We start from the raw sequence: 19,476 nt of genomic DNA on the forward strand, positions 1-19,476 counted from the left end.
GACACAATTCCAATTTATGAATACTGTGAAGAAAAAAAAGAAAAATGTACGGTAAGATACCTGCTATAGTGGTAGGTGTTCCTGCCCATGGCAGGGGGGTTGGAATTATATGATCTTTGAGGTCTCTTCCAACCCAAACTGTTCTATGATTCCATCTAAATATTGCCAAGTAATCTCACTCCTGTATTCTGAAGAAAATTCTGAAGTTTTTAGAATCACATTCTACATTACTTGACTACCCGAACATTTCAAGCTTGTAGAGAGTCTGTATGGTATTGATGTCATATTAGAGATAAACAGTGAATAACTGAAGGCTTCATACTTTGCTAGCAGAATGAACAGTAAAAAATGTTCTTCATTATTTTTCATCAGTAGTGTAATAAATGGCTAAGTCCCAAATAGGATTGCAATCAAAGTTTACAATTTATTAAATGAATAGAGGTAAGCAAACAGCGCTGGGTGCACCGGGAGTCTCTGCTCCACCAAGACACACACAAGTTACATCAGGCAGCTGGTTTTTATGCTCCTAGGCTACTACATATTCATTATTACTTCTAGAAAAGGCAGGGTTATTATAATTAGTTCCCAGAATCCAAACCCTCCTACTGGTGCATGCGTATCAGTCTCTGGTGGTCCCTCTGGGGGTCTCTTGTGCTGAAGGCTCGTAGTCTTCCTCCCAGGCTTTTTTTCTTGTCCTTCTCCTTTGTCCATCTTGGCCAGATGTCAGAAACTTGTGCAGCGTCCCCTGCAAGCTTTGTCTTTTAGTCATCCTTCAGCTTTCCCCTTCACCTTAATCTCTTGGCCAGATATCATGTTCCATGCAATAGTCATAATAGTTAGCAGTTATTCTGAAACCCCTTTGTTCTCTTATTGACACAAATTGCTGGACTATTCCTTTGCAAGATACAAGAACTGTATACATTAACCACTCTGTTTTGCTTAGACTTGTGGTTATACAAGGGTATGTAAGACAGAAGGTCACATCCAGCATACCTTGTGGCCCTAGCATTGTTCCATATTGACACGAATCAGATGAACTCATTTCACAACAGCATGGTAGAATCAGTTTCAAAAAAAACCTCAGGCAGTGTCCTTTCATCCAGATTTGAAGGACACACCATTTTAATGAAGGTGCTATGACCAAATCAGATAAATACATGTTCAGAAGGTTTTATACATCTAACTAGTTATGGTGCAAGTAACTATAGCAATTGTGCATGCAAATCTACCATGGATTTGTGCACATACTGTTTAGAAAATTAGATCATAAATCCATCAAGGGAAACACTCAACCAAATCGATTTTATCATTAACAACCAAAAGGCCATATTCTCCAGTTCAACAGAAGAGAGGATCAATGCAACAAAATAGTGACAGATTTTAAAATACATTTTAATTTGATCAGACTTTCAGGAACTACTTTAGTATTGACTAAACTCTGATTTTGAATTCAGCGATAAAACTCCCATTAACTGTAATGATAGGAGAATTCCGAAATAGTAATTCTTTTAAGGAGCATCTTGTCAATGAAACAAAAGGCTTTACTCAATATTTTGAATGCACAAGAAAAAAAATATAGCTACATATATACACACCTCGCTTTAACTGGATAGTCAAGACAGGTTTTCTTCTATGTAGGTTCTATCTTGGTTTATAACTTCTAAGAAGAGATAGTTCTAACAATGAAAGTTCAGGAGTAAATGTTGGAAGTATTTGGAGAAAATGTATATTCTTTGGTTTAAAAATGTTGTCTTGTATTATATAACCTCAAAGGATATAGATCTAAAATAAAAGGGATGTACTCAGAAACATTTACTGATCTTTATTAGTTAAAAATAGTCAGCTACTGGAATACCGATTGCAGAATGTGAATGAAAGTAGTGTTGAAGTAAAAGCATGCCATAATTATTATTGAAGTCAGACACACCATCAAATCTCTTAAGTTCTCCACTGATGGAAGTCAGCCTAGATTCTCTAGAAAACTCGAGGCATTTGCATATATGCATATTACCTTCCAAGCTGAACAGACAAGTAGTCTATTATAGGTTTGGTACTAGGAACCCCTTTTCCAACTGTTTTCCGATTATGTGTGTTAAGCATTTGTAGTATTGCTGTCTGAATTTCTCTGTCTGCCAAAAAAAGAAGACTGAAACTTGCCCCACAGAAGGATGGGGTAATTCTGAAAGTGTTGTTAAGTGCTCTGAAGGCAAAAACTGCATTAAAGTTAACTGTGTTCCTGGAGCAATCTGAATCAGCCAAGGAATTCACAAATTGCAGTAAGAGTTCTCTGCTGTATTCTTGTTGCTGATAACAGCATCAGCATTGGCCAACAGCACAATGTATGAAGACTGAATTTCTGGAGAGGTAGAATGTTTTTCAGTTTCTGCTTTCAATGTGGGAGATAAGTGAGTTCTCATCTCTGAAAAGTGGAACATCTGAAAAGGCTTCCGTAGGTCTATATTTCCTGATCCAATGTCTGCTTGTCTAGAAATGTAGACACAAAACCTAAATCACTCTACAGTTAACATGATGCTGTTATTTTTTTTTCTGGAACTTAATTCTTTGCACCTACTCTTCGCACTTTTTTTGTTTTGCTGTAGAGTACTGGGTAACATAGTATGGGTAGCATAGTTTGAATGCTTTGATTTCTATCTGACAAATGACAAAAACAGCATGAGGAAAAGGCACCATAAAACAATATTCATTTTCTTATCCATTCTTACAACAAATAACATACCCAGTTGATAAAAGTCGACACAGGAAGGCTTTGCTTACGTTTCTCTCAGCCTTTCGGTGTGCTAGGCCATTCAGCTGTGTAATTAGCTGCTTGGCCATTTTATTAGACTCAATTATATGTCTAGATCACATACACCTAAGGTTCATATATTACTCTAAGAAGTTAGAATTTAAAGAATTTCAAGTCTTAGATACATCGTTATTCTAATGTGGAGCATGCACTGCCTGCTTTCAATAAAGGAACAGATGTCAATACTGCACCATAACCAACTTCTAAAATTGGAGAACTAGAAACTTATTTGGTTAGTTCCCTTTATGTACTATGTTGAAGAATTTAGAAAAAATAATAAGCATTTCTATGAAGTTCTGCATATATTTGTTCTATAATATCATACTCTCTCAGCAGAATGCACACACCACTTAAAAATTAAGCCATTTTGTGATTGAAAATACATGAAATACCTAAAAATACGGCAGACTAGGTTGCTATCTTAGCAGACTGATGAAATGTGATCATGTTTTTCTGTGTTGGAAATCATGGTTTCGGTTAGAGGACAGATAGCTATAAAAAAAAAAAAAAAAAAAGTTGAAATTATTTTAATGAAAATCATAGATATGGAAGAACAGACAGAAATGTCCAGTAGGTTCAAGTAACAAAAATTGTGAACAGGTTTGTTTTTATATAAATTCTTTTGTCTTCTCAGTTCTGTATAAGGCAATACATCCAAACTAAAGTGTAACAATCACTATGGTAGCTGGGTGGTGGAGAGCCATGCATTGATGTATGGCTCCCCAACCATGGTGGCATGGTTGGGGAGCCATGCATTGATGTAAATTATTGCTATCGAGATCTTTTGTCACCTTAAATTTACCAGACACTCCAACAACTCAAGTGTAGGAAGGTAAATTAAATAACAATTAGCAGTGTTTCAATGTAGAAGCACCATCTGTGCCATGCCAGCAATCACAGCCTGTTAGAAAGTGCAGTTCATTTAGCTGCTTTGCGCTTGGTGCAGCACTGGCACTGTTTGATAATGAATGTACCCTCTTTGTTTAGCTATCATGATTCATTGTATTCGCAATTTAGTGATCACAGTGTTTTGAACTCTGTTAATTCAAGCTGCAGCTGCGTTTCTAGATTATGTAGAGACGTTTCTTAAGTACAAACTATCACACTTTTTTTTAGTTTCTTAGGCAAGATAGGTTATAACTGATACGTGAACTTGAGTTAAAGGAATTTCCTAGAAGTAAAGACAATGGTCATGTAAATTAATTCATGTAAGAAAGATACACTCTACTTCTAAAATATTCCTGTGTGTTTTTTTTTATAACCTGATAATCGTTTTTCAAATTATCACGGCAAATTGTGATCCACCCAACCTATCACAACCTACACATCAGAGACTTATTATTGTAACAATGTTGATGCAAATTTTTCTTCTGGAATAACGTATGTAAAAAGAAGAAATATGTGTAGAAAGAAAAACTGGTGGAGTTGTTCAAGGTATGTGGAAATAATAGTGGGCAGTGATTTATAACAGGTTATAAAAGCTTTGGTCTAAATTGAGCCAAAAATAAATAAATAAATAAATAAATAAAGCTATTAGATCAAACTGAGATCCAAAGCCTTGAGTTCACTTTTTTTTTTTTTTTTTTTGTCTATTATGAAATTAAAAGGACTAAGTAAATGGAAATAGCTGGCTTTCCTTTTTTTCTGTTGCTTAGCTTAGAACATTTTTTTAATATTTCTACATTACAAACTGTTGAATTAATGAATAGATTATTCTTAGAGGGTTAGTTTATAAATTCAGAAAATCACTTTGTGTTTGATTATGGTCCCTTTTCTATCCCTTTGCTTTAAGCTGTTCATTGGATGGCAAGAAATAACTATTTGTAGTAAAAACATTTCCCAGGCTAAAAATTAACCTTGTAGGAAAATATTTGGTCCATAACCTTGAGTGCATCTTTCTAAACTAAGTATATGTAAGAGAGCCATTTTAAGAACAGTACATTAGATTCTAGATACTGCCTCTTTTCGTAATTGAGGCTATGAGTATTAATTCCCCAACCTGAAAATTAAACTGTGATGTTCTGGCAGAAAAAAAAAATGCTTTTTTATTTTTCATTGAAACCTTAAGAAAATTAAAGATGGGTGACATCAGCAATAGGTAGACACAGTGCTGCTGGACTACTGTCCAGCAACTCCTGTCTTATGGCCTTCACCTGAAACTTACATGTAACCCATTATTACATCCTCCTTCAGTACCAAGTTCTACTTTCTTAGTAAAATAGAGCTTTTGTAGAGCAATAGCAGGAAACCTACTACCAGGAACTGCTTGTTTGCTGTGTATTTTATTCATTCCTTACAACCACTAGTCATGTGATTTATTTTTTTCTCTTTCACATTTACTGGATAATATTGAGGCATGTATCAACTTTTGGCTCTCCAAACACATTTAAAAGGCGTATAACTGACTTTGAGAATAAAGAAGTATGTGCCATTCTGGGCATTGTATAATGCAAGATTTTTGAAATCAGTGGATAGATTACAGTGAATAGATATAATAGAATGCAAAGCAAATTTGAAACTGTCATTGTATATGTATAAGAAGCATTGTTCTTATACTTTTACTTTTATAACCTGTTTTGATTTTTTTCCGAGATATTTCTTTGTTTTTAACCTTATCCTGTCAGAGATATTAGGTGATACATATTCTTTTAGAAAGAAATATAATTTTGTGGGTATTTTTTAGCATTTATTACTCATTAATACAGTGGAAATGGCCCTTTTTCACTGTAGAAATATCTTAGAAAACAGATTATGAGCTCAGTCTTTATCTTTCACAGGGACCTCCTGGAGCAACTGGCGCTGAAGGCAGACAAGGTGAAAAAGGTGCAAAGGTAACACATACATTTTATTTTTTTAGTAGGAGCATGAAAATATAAATTATATATAAATGAAAAGTAAGTTGCTTATCATTCACTGAGTGTGAAACTTATTGAAGTAATAATATGTAAACTGTAAAATCCAAATTAGGATCCAGAATTAGTAGCAGTACATAACAGAGCCCATGGTGGACTCTGACCAGTACAGGCCCAACTTAGCTCACCCCTGTGGAAAAGAAGGATAAGCATGCTTTGCTGAAACCCCCCTGCTTATATGAGGCTATCATAATTTCATTCAGAAAAATGTTCTGGAACACTGTTTTGGAATATCTTTTGAAAAATGGATTGAGGAAACTTTGTTCTCACTTTGCAGCTACTGTGCCAATCTTAGTCCAATTTTCCTTTCTGACCTCTTGCTTATGTTCTTTCTAGGGTGAACCTGGTGCAGAAGGGGCTCCTGGAAAAACGGGTCCAGTTGGTCCTCAGGGACCTGCAGGAAAACCTGGCCCGGAAGGTCTTCGAGGTATTCCTGGCCCTGTGGTGAGTAAACTGAACATATAATAATATTTTAAATGTTGTATTTCTCGTATATTCTCCAGTAACACAAATATTATGTTCTCTCTAGGGAGAGCAAGGTCTACCTGGAGCACCAGGTCAGGATGGCCCTCCTGGGCCTCTGGTGAGTACCTTTCCATTCAGTATCAGAACAGAAAAGGAAACTTTTAAAGGACATCATTAAGATGTCTGTGTATATTACAGAAAAAATAATTTATAAGTCAGTTCTTAGCACAAAGTTTCTATTCTTCTGTCGTGTTAGAAACTGATGCATATGACTTCCTTCATTCTAGTGCTCTACTTCAGTAGGTAGCTATATTGATTTATACCAGCTAAAGAGTGAAATAAGGCAGTATAAAACCAAATTCCTGAAATCCCCGCAGTAGAATTCAGAATAAAACCAGTGAAGCTTACTATCAAAAAAATCTACTTTAGTGTCCACATCAGCAAAGCTTAATATATTAAATCATTTTGTTTCCTTAACAGTGATAAATTCTATACATCCATTGATTTTAACGACTGCCAGTGTATGAAAGCATTATTCCTAGGGAAAAGATTAGATCATATCTATTCTTTAGAGAAAGAAAAAGATTAATTCTGAAGTAAGGCCAAAAAGATACTTCTACCTAAGAAGAAAACATGCTAGTTTTATAAAAATGAACAGCAGCATCCAGTCTGTTTTTCATTGTGGCAGACCCAGGAAATAAAATTCATGAGCAAAGCATTTAAAAGAGTCTGAATGAACCAAGCTCCCGGTTTCTAGAGCATTGGCTAGAGCTGGATACCCCATTTCTCTTGGATTCAACCCCCTTTGCTTACAGCAATGCCAGTAGAATGACATACACTTTGTTGGCCATTCTCGTTTTCTTTATGCTCTCAAGCATTTATATTAATGCTCTTTACATTAACGTTGTTTTATAATGTAGCAGAAGGTACTGAGTGGTGCAGCTGTGAGACTCATAAAATATCGTTGCTGATACATAAGCAGTATAGATCAAATAGGAAGATATCAGACAAAATAGTTATCTGCATTGGCTGTTCCTATGAGCAAAATAATGCAACTCCAATTTTAACCATGCTGTTAGATAAAATCAAAGTCACCTTTCATGAGGAATTTTTCTGTTATTTCAGCTAGAATTGAGTTTATATGATTTCTGGTTAATAAATTTGATAGCAACCTGTTAGTCCTAAAAAGCATATTGAGATGTTTTTAGAGAACTGTTTATACTGTAAGGCAAGTTATTGGTAGCTTTGTAAATTACTTCTACGCACTGACCTAATTGCTGTAAAACTTGGACAAAATACCTTCTTGTTAGGTTGCCTTGAACATTGTATGGCAAACTAGCCAAGTATATTTTGCTATGTGTTATTAATATGATTAAAGCAAGGAAAGCTTTTAGATGACATAACATACTATAAAATTATATCATTATTTCTATTTACACTTGCTATTTTAGTACATTTTTCTACAAAACTAAAAAAAAAAAAAGCACTGTGAGCACAAATTACAAAATATTGATGATATTCAAAAAATATTTTGAATTACAAAATATTGATATCATTATGTGTAGAAATTCAGATCCAAACTATATGGCCAGCATTTTATTTCTTCACAGGTCAAACAAAGGTGATCCAATTTAGTGAAAAGTTCTTATCTCTCTTTCTCTCCAAATTCACTGAAGTAGAATTTACCTATATTATCACAGTTGAATGACACACAGGGAATAAGTAACTTCAAAACAAAACATAAACTGTTAAAGTTAGGTGGAAAAAAAATAAAGTTACGCTCTGAAGACATCTTACAGTCTGCGAGCAGTGCTATCACATTAAATTTTACTAAATTTTAGTAAAATATACTCTTTGTTATTTTGAAGATTAACTATGCTAACATGGATAATAAGATTACCTTAGGATACTAGGTGTTAAGGGCCTATCCTCTATTTCAGATATGATATGATTCTTAAAGGCAAAAGGAAAGGTTGTGTGTATGAAATGTGAAGGAAATCCCATGTTTCTTTTCCTGTATGGCCTTAAGAGGATACAGGTCTTTGGGTAGCAGTAACACTGAAAGTTTTTGCTCTTATGCCATATACACAAACTGAAAATCTTTCCAGAGAGCATTCCCCAGTAAGAAGTTAGAGTCCAATAAAACATTATTCGGCAGTAAGAAACATCCATTTCTCACGTCAGTCACTAGAAGCCTCCAAATACATCATCAAAATCAAAATCTCCCTTTTAACATTCAATTCAAATATGAAGCTGAGCGTATTATCTATCCCAAATGCACTGGCTTCTTGTCAGCTCAGCAAGAACTTTTTTAGATGTACTGCTGCAACTTAAACTTTTTTTTTTTTTTAAGTAAGTAAAATTTATAACATAAATGTTGTTGAGATGAGGTCTCCTTCCTTCCATTCCCTTCCTCCCCAGCAGTTTGCTATCAGGAGAAGAGCATGAGAGTAGATTTACAGTAGAGCACAATACACTGCAGGTGAGAATGCCTGATTCTGTATTCCAGAGGCTTTAAAATTTCACCTTTTATTCATGAATTATGTATTTGTCTGGGCTTTTGCATCTAATGATATTCTGAAGTAGAGATGGAAAGGATACACACTGAATAATATTTTGTACATGAAGTGTTATGGCACTTTTGAGTTTGTGCCAGGTTGAAAAGGTCACTTATTACTGCTATCCATATCATAACTTCACAGATGTCCACTGCCAGCAGGAGACTAATAGTGATGAGATACTGACTTAGTTTAGCAGCTCAGCTCCTAATGCATACATGTTCAGTGTGAGATTAATAGCCTCTGAGAAATGAATATCTTTTTGGTACTTGCATATACGTTGCATAGCCTGAATTTTTCACCTCATTCTGTTCAAATTGTAGAAAGCTATCATTGCTATTCATATGAACCTCAGAAAATATCTTGGAATGGTGTCTGTATAGCAGTAATTCAAGAATATTCAAAATTCAATATTATTGTATCATTTATAAGATCTATAAATATATGTATATATATAAGTACATGCTTATGACACACTGTCTATCAAATTCTCTTATAATTTTATGTGAATTTTATAAATTTTATAAAATTTTATAATTCTCTTATAATTTTATGTCATCAGTTTTAATTTTTTTCTAGGTATCTTCTAACTTCCAAGGGGTCTAACTTTTTAAAAATTAGAAAATGGTTGTAGCAAAATAGGGCATAATGTTTCTCTTATATTCCACCACATAAAAAGTTTTTAGAATATTGAATTAAAATTCCTAAACAGTGTCAAGGAATTAAAAATCTAATATGGTCATAGGTTGGATTGCTATTAGAGACAGGAAAATATTAAGACCCCTTAAGTTAGCTGAGGCTAAAACTTCAGAAATACTGATTGCAATTCTGAACATCATATTCAAAACATTAATTCAAACTAATGACTGGTAGAAATTCTGAACTTCTGAAAGCCTACTGAAATACTGCTCTGTGAATATTTTATTCATTTCTATCCTTTCAGGATACCCTACAAGTGCATACTATGTAGCCGAATATTCTCATATGATTGGGGAAATAGATGAACTCTACTTAAGCATGTGTTTTAGAAGAGTTTGTAGTCTACAGATCCATTATCATTGATTAATTTAAGTATGTTGATAGTTCCACAGCATGTCTACCTTCTCAGGACCAGTTAAGTCAAAACCCTTGTAAATCTGAAAGAAATAAAACCACCAATGTCAACTGGATTACTCTCACTTTTAATCTTTTTTTTTTTTTCCTGTTAATCAGACTCTCAGCCTCTTAAGGTATGATTCCATACCTTAAGTATGGAATCAAACTATGAAGTAGTTCTCCAACAAAAAAAAATATTGAGGAGCAGTTACTATAAACAATCTGATTTTTATTCTGCAATAATATTTTTGAGCTGTAGTAAACTGGTAGAAAACAAGGGATATTTTATACTGTCTTATGATATAAAGGGCTAAAATAAGAAACTGGAGAAGATACATACTACTGTCTGGATAGGTACATCAACTAAGGTGGAAGTAAAAATAAAGCATATCATGTAAACACAAGCAAAATTAAGCTAATCAACAAAAATTCAGTTGAAATGTTTGAATATCATATAGCTTACTGAATGCTTTCAGTGCAGTTCAAAAATTTAATTGACCTTTTCCTTCTTTATAGATTTCTAATTATAGAGAAATTTAAATGCTACAGCAGCATCTTTATGCCTTTTTAAACATACACATCAATATTATCTTGAGCCCTAAATCACAGCCATCAACCACTGAATGCCTCCACAGTTTGAATTACTCTGCCTTTAAAATATTTCAAGAAAACATGATTTGTGCAGTATGTAAAAACTTACTTTTACATTTCTTCCCTTGTTTTATTTAGGGTCCACCTGGCTTACCTGGCCTGAAAGGAGATCCAGGTTCTAAAGGAGAGAAGGTATATGAGAATGTCTATATTTTTATTCATTGTTTGTACCTTTGTTGTTTTGGCCCAGTCTAAAGGACTATAAAATTAGGAGAAAGAAATGCTGTGGTGTTTTGTTTGTTTGTTTGTTGTTTTACTTGTTGTTGTTTTGTATCAGAAAGCAAGACAACCTTAGCTATCTATCGATCAGCTTTCCATAGCTTTCGTGGTAATTGTGAAGTTTTCAGTAACATCTGATATCCTGGAGATATGTAGAAAGAAAAACATTACTGCCTGTATGGTAATCTAATGACCATACAAATTTTTTTCCTTTCAATGAAAACTCCAAAAACTGATGTAAAGAGAACCTTTGGTTTCACAATAAATAAATAAATAAATGGAAATTAAAATTATTAGAGAATTTAATTTTATAACAACAAAATGCAAATATTTTTCAGCTATATTTTCTTTTTGAAATAATGGATCGAGAGATCTGGAATACCATTTTCTAATAGAGTCCCAACAATTTATTGATTGCTTGTTCATCAGGGAAGAACCGTATAGAGAAAAGGATATGAATATATCTTGTGAATTATGATTTTTGTTTATATGGTTAGGTCAGCTGTTTATACAGCTCTATTACCTGTGGAATCCAATGTGCAACTCTGTAATATGCTTATAAGTATCAAAATATAAAAGGTGGTATGTAATCTGTATCTATAGGTATTATTATTTCTGCATCCGTTTCAGAAAGGACTATGGTGCACTTTGATCTCTTTCACTGAATAAGCATTCACAGCTTGCAAATAATCTTAAAAAGCCAACTAACATTTAATATGCTCACAGAGTAATTTTTTCAAGTTAATTGATAACTAGCAACTGTGATGTCATTTGAAAGTTTTAATTTGTGTGTTTGCAAAGCACATCTACTTTATATATATTGAGTTCTCACTCTTTCTTCTATCTTGTTTAGGGACATCCTGGTTTGATTGGCCTGATTGGACCTCCAGGAGAACAGGGTGAAAAGGGTGATAGGGGTCTTCCTGGCCCACAGGGGTCTCCTGGAGCCAAGGGTGACGCAGTAAGTAAAACATGTGCTTTCATTCAAGTTATATGCATGTCTTTTTTGAAAGAGACATATAAAGTTACTATAAACACTTAACACCAGACTTTCCTCCTAGAGGTTAAAGCTTTCCTAGACAATGGACAAACACAGTGAAGCTATACAACTTAAAACCAGGTCATAGAGCATTTCAGGAGGAGGAAACATACACCTAAGTTAGGGATGAGATAACACTAACAGCACCAATCTTGTTATGTACTACCCAGAATAGCCTCTCTTCTCCTAGTTATAAAGTCATGTTTTAAGCCTCTATGTAAAAATTGAGGCTTCAAAGATGATCTGAACGTGAACAGAGTTGTGACTATAAATGTTGGAGCATGAGAACAAATATATGCAACTCAAACTGTCAGATCATATTTCAAAGACTATTTTGGACACTAGCGAATAGCCTAAATTAAAACTCACCAGGGCTGGACACTTACTAGGACTACCTTTTTGATACATATGCATTTCTGAATCCAGTCTACTATGTAAAATGTATTTCTGGACTTATTCTCTTATTCTTTCTTAGGGAATTTCTGGTCCTGCTGGTCCACTTGGACCCCCTGGTCCTCCTGGTTTACCTGTAAGTTACTTCATCCAGTCCTCCTGTTCAAAACACTCACATGTTGTGTGGAAGATACTCCAACTATGTGCCTATGTTCTTCCCCATAGGGTCCTCAAGGTCCAAAAGGTTCCAAAGGATCCAGTGTGAGTAATTCTCCTCCATATTTTCTGTCTTTGTACTTAATTTCCATGTGTTATTTTTTAACATTATGTAATATGGTTAATATTACATTTCTTTCATTCCTTTATAGGGCCCTGCTGGTCAAAAGGGTGACAGTGGTTTACCTGGTCCACCTGGTCCTCCAGTAAGAACTCTTACTTGACATAAAAGCACATTGTACTGACATGACCTGTTTTGACAGGCTTTGAAAACAACACTTGTGAACTTGCAGATAAGGAACATATTAATGATTGTTTGAAAATAAATTTGTCAGGAAACAGAAATCCACCACACATATAAATACATTGTCTGCTCTGAAAAAAATCCATTAGAAATAATAAAAAATGCAATGATGATTTAATGTATCATATGGAAGCACAGAAAACAGAATGATTTCAGTTTCCTGCTGTTAATACTCTCCTGTTTCTACTACTTCTTCTCCATAGCATAAAAATCTAAAATGAAAACAGTCAAAATCTGAATGAATTGTTTCAATTTTCTGAAATGAAGTACTGCTTTATAGACCCCAAGTGGAATTTTAAAATTTTATCATAGGGAACACCCACAGTTTTGTTCGCTATAGGCTATGCCTCTGCTTCAGGTAATTGCTGGGGATGAAAAGGCAATCACAAATGAGTTCTTCACTTGCATGAGGGCAACATACTCTTCCCCAAACAGCAATGGAGTGGGATGAGTTTAGAGCAAAACAATGTTTTGGTCTGCCACGATCTGTTTTGGCATAAATATGAATGAAATAAGTAAAATAAATAAATTGTAGAAGCTCTGTTCAAAGCATCTTCATGTCATGTTCTTTCGTCTTCCTCTGTGTATTTACACATCTGGAAAACCAACAGAAACGGTAAACATATGTTTTCCATTCAGGGTCCTCCAGGTGAGGTAATCCAGCCACTGCCAATCCAGTCACCTAAAAAGACTAGAAGATCTCCTGATTATATGGTGTCTGATGCTGGTGATAACATTCTGGATTATTCCGATGGCATGGAAGAGATATTTGGTTCATTGAATTCACTGAAACAAGACATTGAACATATGAAGTATCCAATGGGCACTCAGAACAACCCAGCCCGAACTTGCAAAGACTTGCAACTCTGCCACCCAGACTTCCCAGACGGTATGTTAATATTGCATGATGAAGGCAAACAAGGCTGAAGTTATGATCTGCTATGATACTTTGGCAGAATTATTAATTATTGATAGATGGTTAATATAGTTGCTCAATAAATACAGTGTCACTAAATCCATTTTTGCAGGTATAAAAGGGTTCTGTTTATAAAATGTGAGTATAGATATGTTCTGTTGGTAACAGCCGTTATTCTTTAAATACAAAACCAGAAAAAAAAAAAAAAAAAAAAAGATTGTTCAGGAAGGTAGGCCTTGCATTTCCAGAATTATCTAAACGGGAGAGGAATAAAAGATTGATGCCATTTAGATCAATGAAAGTAAAATCACAAATGTCAGCATACTGACATACTGCATAGATTCTAGTTTTTAAAAGAAATGACAATTATTTTAGCAACTGCTTAGTATAATATAGGAAGCAGCACAGATATTATACTCTCAAGAAGTTACTACTCTTTTATCCTTAGAAACAATAATTCAGTCCAGAATGGCCTCTGTTAGTTCCATGTCATTCAGCAAATGGACATTCAAGTTTCTCTAGTACTGTTTAATGCTACTAAGCACTAGCATAAAAAAATGCAGAATAGTGTGAATTCACTGTGCTCTGAAGGACTGTTTTTCATTATATTCTGTTTTCTTTTTTTTATAACTGAATTTACCCCCTTTGGAAAAGTTTTCAATGAAAGCCAACCTTCACACAATTTTCAAGCTTTCATACTTTTTTTCTATTGCAATGGATATTTTTTCCCAGTTCAGAGCAATATTTTTCTGTTTTTAAATGGGAGAAAAAATAGATTTTGACAGCTTAATAATACTCTGTTGTTTTCACTCTAGATAGATAAAAACAGATGGTTGCCTTGAGGAGTAGTTAAGCAGTGTGTGCGCTATATAAAAAGTACATATTTTACAATTCAATACCTCTGTAATAATGAATGGTTTTTATAAAACACGTTTGTCTTCTTCATTTAACAGTATTTGCTTATTGTTTGGAGCTTTCTTCAAATCAAAGGAATTTTATTCTGGTTAAAATAAAAGTAAATGCAGTCATTAAAATACAAAATTCTGCATGGGCAAGGCTTGCATGTAGGAAAGACTGTTTTCAATAAATACAGCCTGAATAAATAGAATTTTAAAAATATGATAAATGATTTTTCTATGCTCTGTATTCAGAATACAGAACCAGTAAAAGGATTTGTCATGCCTCTTCAAAACCTCTACTATTTGCCTGAAAGTCGATTAGAACATTAGTGTCAGAAAATCTTTGCTTTCCTGCTGTGAAACTATCTGGAGATAAGGATCCACATCACAGAAATCATCGTTATAATTAGAATAGTGGATTTTAAAATGTGCTGATTTTAAATGGACCTCAGATTGACTGCACCTCTCTTTCATCCCCAGCCTTTACTTGCCCTAGCATTCTAGGGCCGGAATCCTCAATCATACCAATCTGTTGTGGTTTAACCCTTGCAAGCAGCTATGAACCACACAGCAGATTGCTCACTGCCCCCTTCCACCTGGCTAGATGAGAATTGAAAGGGCAAAAATTAGAAAACCTGTGGCTTGAGACAAAAACAGTTAATAAGAGAGAAGCAGAGAGAGAGAAGGAAAGGGAAAAGAAGGAAGGGAACAGAAGGAATGAAAGGGAAGGAAGGAATGGTGTTATATTCCATAAACAGCAGGAGCAACAAACCACAAATGTAGGAGGTTCCATCAAAGAATCACGAAGCACTTCTTTCCTGTGATGATGACTGACCAATACTGAAGGTGACTTGCTCAGGAAGATTGTGGAGTGTCCCTCCTTAGAGATATTATAAAGCCACCTGGATGCGTTCCTGGGCAGCCTGCTTGAACAGGGGTTTGGATCAGATGACCTCCAAAGGTCCCTTCGAACTTCAACCATTCTGTGATTCTTTGAAAAGAACAGGTTGCTTTCACATCATTCAGATAACTTCACCATATTCTCTGGAGGGCTATTAGGTAGTAAAATCTGACTACAATCTTCCAAATACCATTTTTATGATCAAAGGCAAATCTTCTCTTTATGTTTTAGGGGAATACTGGATTGATCCTAACCAGGGCTGTTCTGGAGACTCCTTCAAAGTGTACTGCAATTTCACAGCAGGTGGGGAAACTTGCATCTACCCAGATAAGAAATCTGAAGGAGTAAGTACCAATCTGTGTTTTCAGTTGGCTGTTGACATATCCTACTATACTATTGCAATGTTGAACTAAACAGGATAATTACATTGTCACATTTTCATATAACTGTCTTTCTGATTACATTTAAATTTGCATAAATTTGAATGAAGCAGTAAAATGGTACACTGAGTTGACAAACAGCATTTCTACTCTTTTGCTTAAATAGAGCTTTTGTGCACCTGTTTGCTAACCTTCCGCTGCATTACATAATGTAGCCTAGCTGGGTGACAGGTTGAAATGCATAATCTAGAGTTTGTCACATAAAAGTTAAACTCTTACTATGTTTCTTTTGTGAGTTCATTTATATCTATTCATTTATAAGTATATGTAGAACGCTGTATATAAACAGTGTCCTCTGTCATTGGTATAAATTACCCCTGAGTGGTATATGGTATAGAGGAAGGCTTTCTAAAAGCTTATCCAAATGAGATAGATCTATCAGAATCAACACCAGTGAAAACTCTACTGTAGACACTCTTCACAGGAACAATTTACACTAACAATTTACCTGAATCTTATCAGATGACAACAGTGTCTCCTTTAAACAGAATTCTCCCTCTTTATAAGCTATCACCTTGGATTCCATTTAAAGTCACTAATCTGAAGGCATTCTATACCAGAAAAACATCCTATTTTAGTGTTTTTACAGAGGCTGAGAACTCAGAAAGAACCATTCTTTACTATCTTATGTGAAATTTGTCCCAGGTAATTTAAAAACTTATCTGTTAACATATGTTCTAAATATCTATATTTCCACTGTTTTACCACACAGGTTAGAATTTCATCATGGCCAAAGGAGAATCCAGGATCTTGGTTTAGTGAATTTAAGCGGGGCAAACTTGTAAGTGGCCATTACAGCATCCAGTTTTTCACAAATCAAGTATCAAAAATCCTTCAAAATCAATGGCAGGATCAAATATAAACAATAAGAAACTTAATACTTCTCAGCTCCAGCTCTTTTGCCCTAGATATTGTAGCAGTTACATGGCCTCTTGCCACTGGACAGCAGGCACCTGCCACTGTGCAGCAAACACACAACAATCCCGGTACTCACCCACCCAGCTGACAGTGTGATCTGGCTTCTGGCAGACCACACATTACCACTGAACCTAAGTAAAGCAGCTGCAGCACAAATCCCGTGCTTCAGTCTAAATAACTGGAAATATACTGAATATGCAAAAATGAGCCTGCAGGCTGACATAACTTTATAATTAACTAAAAACAGATTCCCAAAGAGATTCTGCTGTTTTTCGCTATATAGGGGTAGTTCTCTGTCTTGCCCATTAGAACAAAGCTAAAATATATAGTTCTTCGTCCTAAATATATTGCTATGACATGAACTACAGAGTCATAGCTTCATTGAACTTAAAAACCCCATAAAATGATATGTGTCGGTTTACTTTTTATTAAGGACAGTTATGTGGTTCTTCTGTCAAAAATAATTTTGTTTTGCATTTTAACAAAGGGAACAAATAAATGTTCATGTGAATTCTTCTATTTTCCAGCTTTCCTATTTGGATGTTGAAGGCAATTCCATTAATATGGTCCAAATGACATTCCTTAAACTACTGAGTGCCTCTGCCAGACAAAATTTCACTTACAATTGTCATCAGTCCGTAGCTTGGCATGATGCATCTTCTGACAGCTATGACAAAGCACTAAGGTTCTTAGGATCAAATGATGAAGAGATGTCTTACGACAACAATCCGTACATCAAAGCGCTTCATGATGGCTGTGCAGTAAGTAGACGTTCAGAATATTCTTTACAAAACCAACCTTTTGATTAAAATAGAAATCAAACATTCATTTATTTTACAGCTTTCCCCTGACAAAAAGCTTTCTAAAGGCTTTATTTTTAATAGACTACCTTTTAGTAGTTTTTAATTGCAGTTCACTTATTCAATTTTTATATATGAACAAAAGTCATTATTATTTTTGTAAGCCAAGCAACAGAAATGGAACAAACCTGGCATGAATACAGGCTGTCAGCACCAATGTGCTGAAACTAGACTATTTGCTAGTATGACCACAATATTAAAAGCAAACTAGCATAACAAGAGGGGGCAGTCCATGAGGAAAATATATTTACGTTATAAATAAAATCCTATGAAAATATAAACTTTACAGTTTGTATCATCTGATGCATGAAAGGTAATCGTTTATTAATTCCACACTACAGAGGTACAGTGTGGAGAGCTACAGCATGTTTACTCCTCTGATATATAACCATTTGCTTTTTTTTTTTTTTTTTACTTTTTTTTTTAACAGTCAAGAAAGGGCTATGGAAAGACCGTGATTGAAATCAACACACCCAAAATAGACCAAGTGCCTATAGTTGATGTGATGATCAATGACTTTGGTGATCAGAACCAAAAGTTTGGATTTGAGGTTGGTCCTGTCTGCTTCCTTGGTTAAACTTAAGACAAAGATCAAATCAACAAAAATGTTGCACTTTGGTGCTACCAACCCACTTCCTGCCACATGCAAGTTTTGAATAAGGATGGCATAGAAAATGTCTTGCTGTGTATGTGTGTCTCATCTAGAAAGTTATTGTTGCCCTCGTAGGGCCAGAATCACATGACTTAAACTAACTTTGCAAGAATGCTGTGGCACAGACAGACAACATAGAGCTCACTTTATCAACACCACCCTTTGAATTCTTTTGGTGCTGTAAAAAAAAAAAAAAAAAAAAAAAAGACATGGTGCTCCTTCGATTACAACAGAGGTGTTATGAAAGTGTTTAATAAATTGTAATTATTCTATGTACAGTACTATACTGTTATTTCTCTGTCCATTTCCAAAACTTGCATGTGTCTCTGAATTGCATCTGGCTCTTATTTTATAATTACAAAACTACATTGTCAATACCGTGTATGTATTCTGAAAAAATAAAGATGTAATTGCCAGTGAAGCCAATTCCATTTTTGATTAATAATAAAATCCCTTTGTATATATTTTTGTTGAAGAGCTTTGTTATTTGAAGTCGCCAAAAAAACTTAAGGTGGCAAAACTGGAAGATCTTGAGCAGCACACTCAAATCCCTTTTCTGCTGATATTACTCCGTGATGATGAATTTCAATAATGAAAGCACTCTCAAAGGTGCTGTGTTCCATGGTGCTATACCTCTGACGTTTTTTTCTTTTCTAATTCCAGAATTTCATAAGAATCCTGTATATACCTAAAATAAACAAGTTTATATTTTTGGGTAGGGGAAACAAGTAAGAAAAAAAAAATAAACAAAAAATTTCTGTTAAAATCTGTATGAATTAAATCATTCATATAGCTTTCTTTTTTTTTTTTTCTTAACGTTTCTCATCTGATTTTGTTTCCATTGTGCTTATTTGGTCTGCATAAGTATTAAAACTGGATTCAAAACAGTTATTTATGGATTTCTTGCAGTGTTTACTTAGATTTTTATGTAAGCAATAATGGATGTTTGCTTCTTGAACTGGATACTAGAAGTTCCACAGAATGGTCCTATACAATATTTGCCTGTCCCATTAATATGAATTATTTTTTCCTGTTATTTCAACTGAGGACCAGGGATGCAATATGTCTAGGTCATGTGATTCTACATAGTTGCTAAGCAACACATAGGGGACTGCTTCCTACAAAGCTGTCTTTGACCCGAACTGCTACCATTAGCTCTTAAATCTCACCCAAAAAGTTGGTTTGGCCTTCCCTCTGAATATTTTATTTAGGTAGCTGTAAGTAGAAATTAC

At 34.6% G+C, this 19,476-nt stretch overlaps 1 protein-coding gene across 1 annotated transcript in view; it reads left to right on the top strand.

Annotated features, from left to right (window-relative positions):
• The window catches only part of LOC140003091 (uncharacterized), a 29,262-nt gene extending 10,554 nt beyond the window's left edge, over window positions 1–18,708 (top strand). The window contains exons 10-22 of the mRNA XM_072041889.1: window positions 5,584–5,637; window positions 6,055–6,162; window positions 6,248–6,301; window positions 10,566–10,619; window positions 11,560–11,667; window positions 12,221–12,274; window positions 12,364–12,399; window positions 12,507–12,560; window positions 13,298–13,547; window positions 15,606–15,718; window positions 16,527–16,595; window positions 17,260–17,493; window positions 18,023–18,708. Coding sequence (XP_071897990.1) covers window positions 5,584–5,637; window positions 6,055–6,162; window positions 6,248–6,301; window positions 10,566–10,619; window positions 11,560–11,667; window positions 12,221–12,274; window positions 12,364–12,399; window positions 12,507–12,560; window positions 13,298–13,547; window positions 15,606–15,718; window positions 16,527–16,595; window positions 17,260–17,493; window positions 18,023–18,169 — 1,335 coding nt within the window. The 3' untranslated portion in view covers window positions 18,170–18,708. The remainder of the gene's footprint in view (window positions 1–5,583; window positions 5,638–6,054; window positions 6,163–6,247; window positions 6,302–10,565; window positions 10,620–11,559; window positions 11,668–12,220; window positions 12,275–12,363; window positions 12,400–12,506; window positions 12,561–13,297; window positions 13,548–15,605; window positions 15,719–16,526; window positions 16,596–17,259; window positions 17,494–18,022) is intronic.
• The last annotated feature ends 768 nt before the right edge of the window (window positions 18,709–19,476 follow it).

Source organism: Anas platyrhynchos, chromosome 8 (assembly GCF_047663525.1).
Source record: "Anas platyrhynchos isolate ZD024472 breed Pekin duck chromosome 8, IASCAAS_PekinDuck_T2T, whole genome shotgun sequence".
In the NCBI taxonomy this organism is placed as follows: Eukaryota; Metazoa; Chordata; class Aves; order Anseriformes; family Anatidae; genus Anas; species Anas platyrhynchos.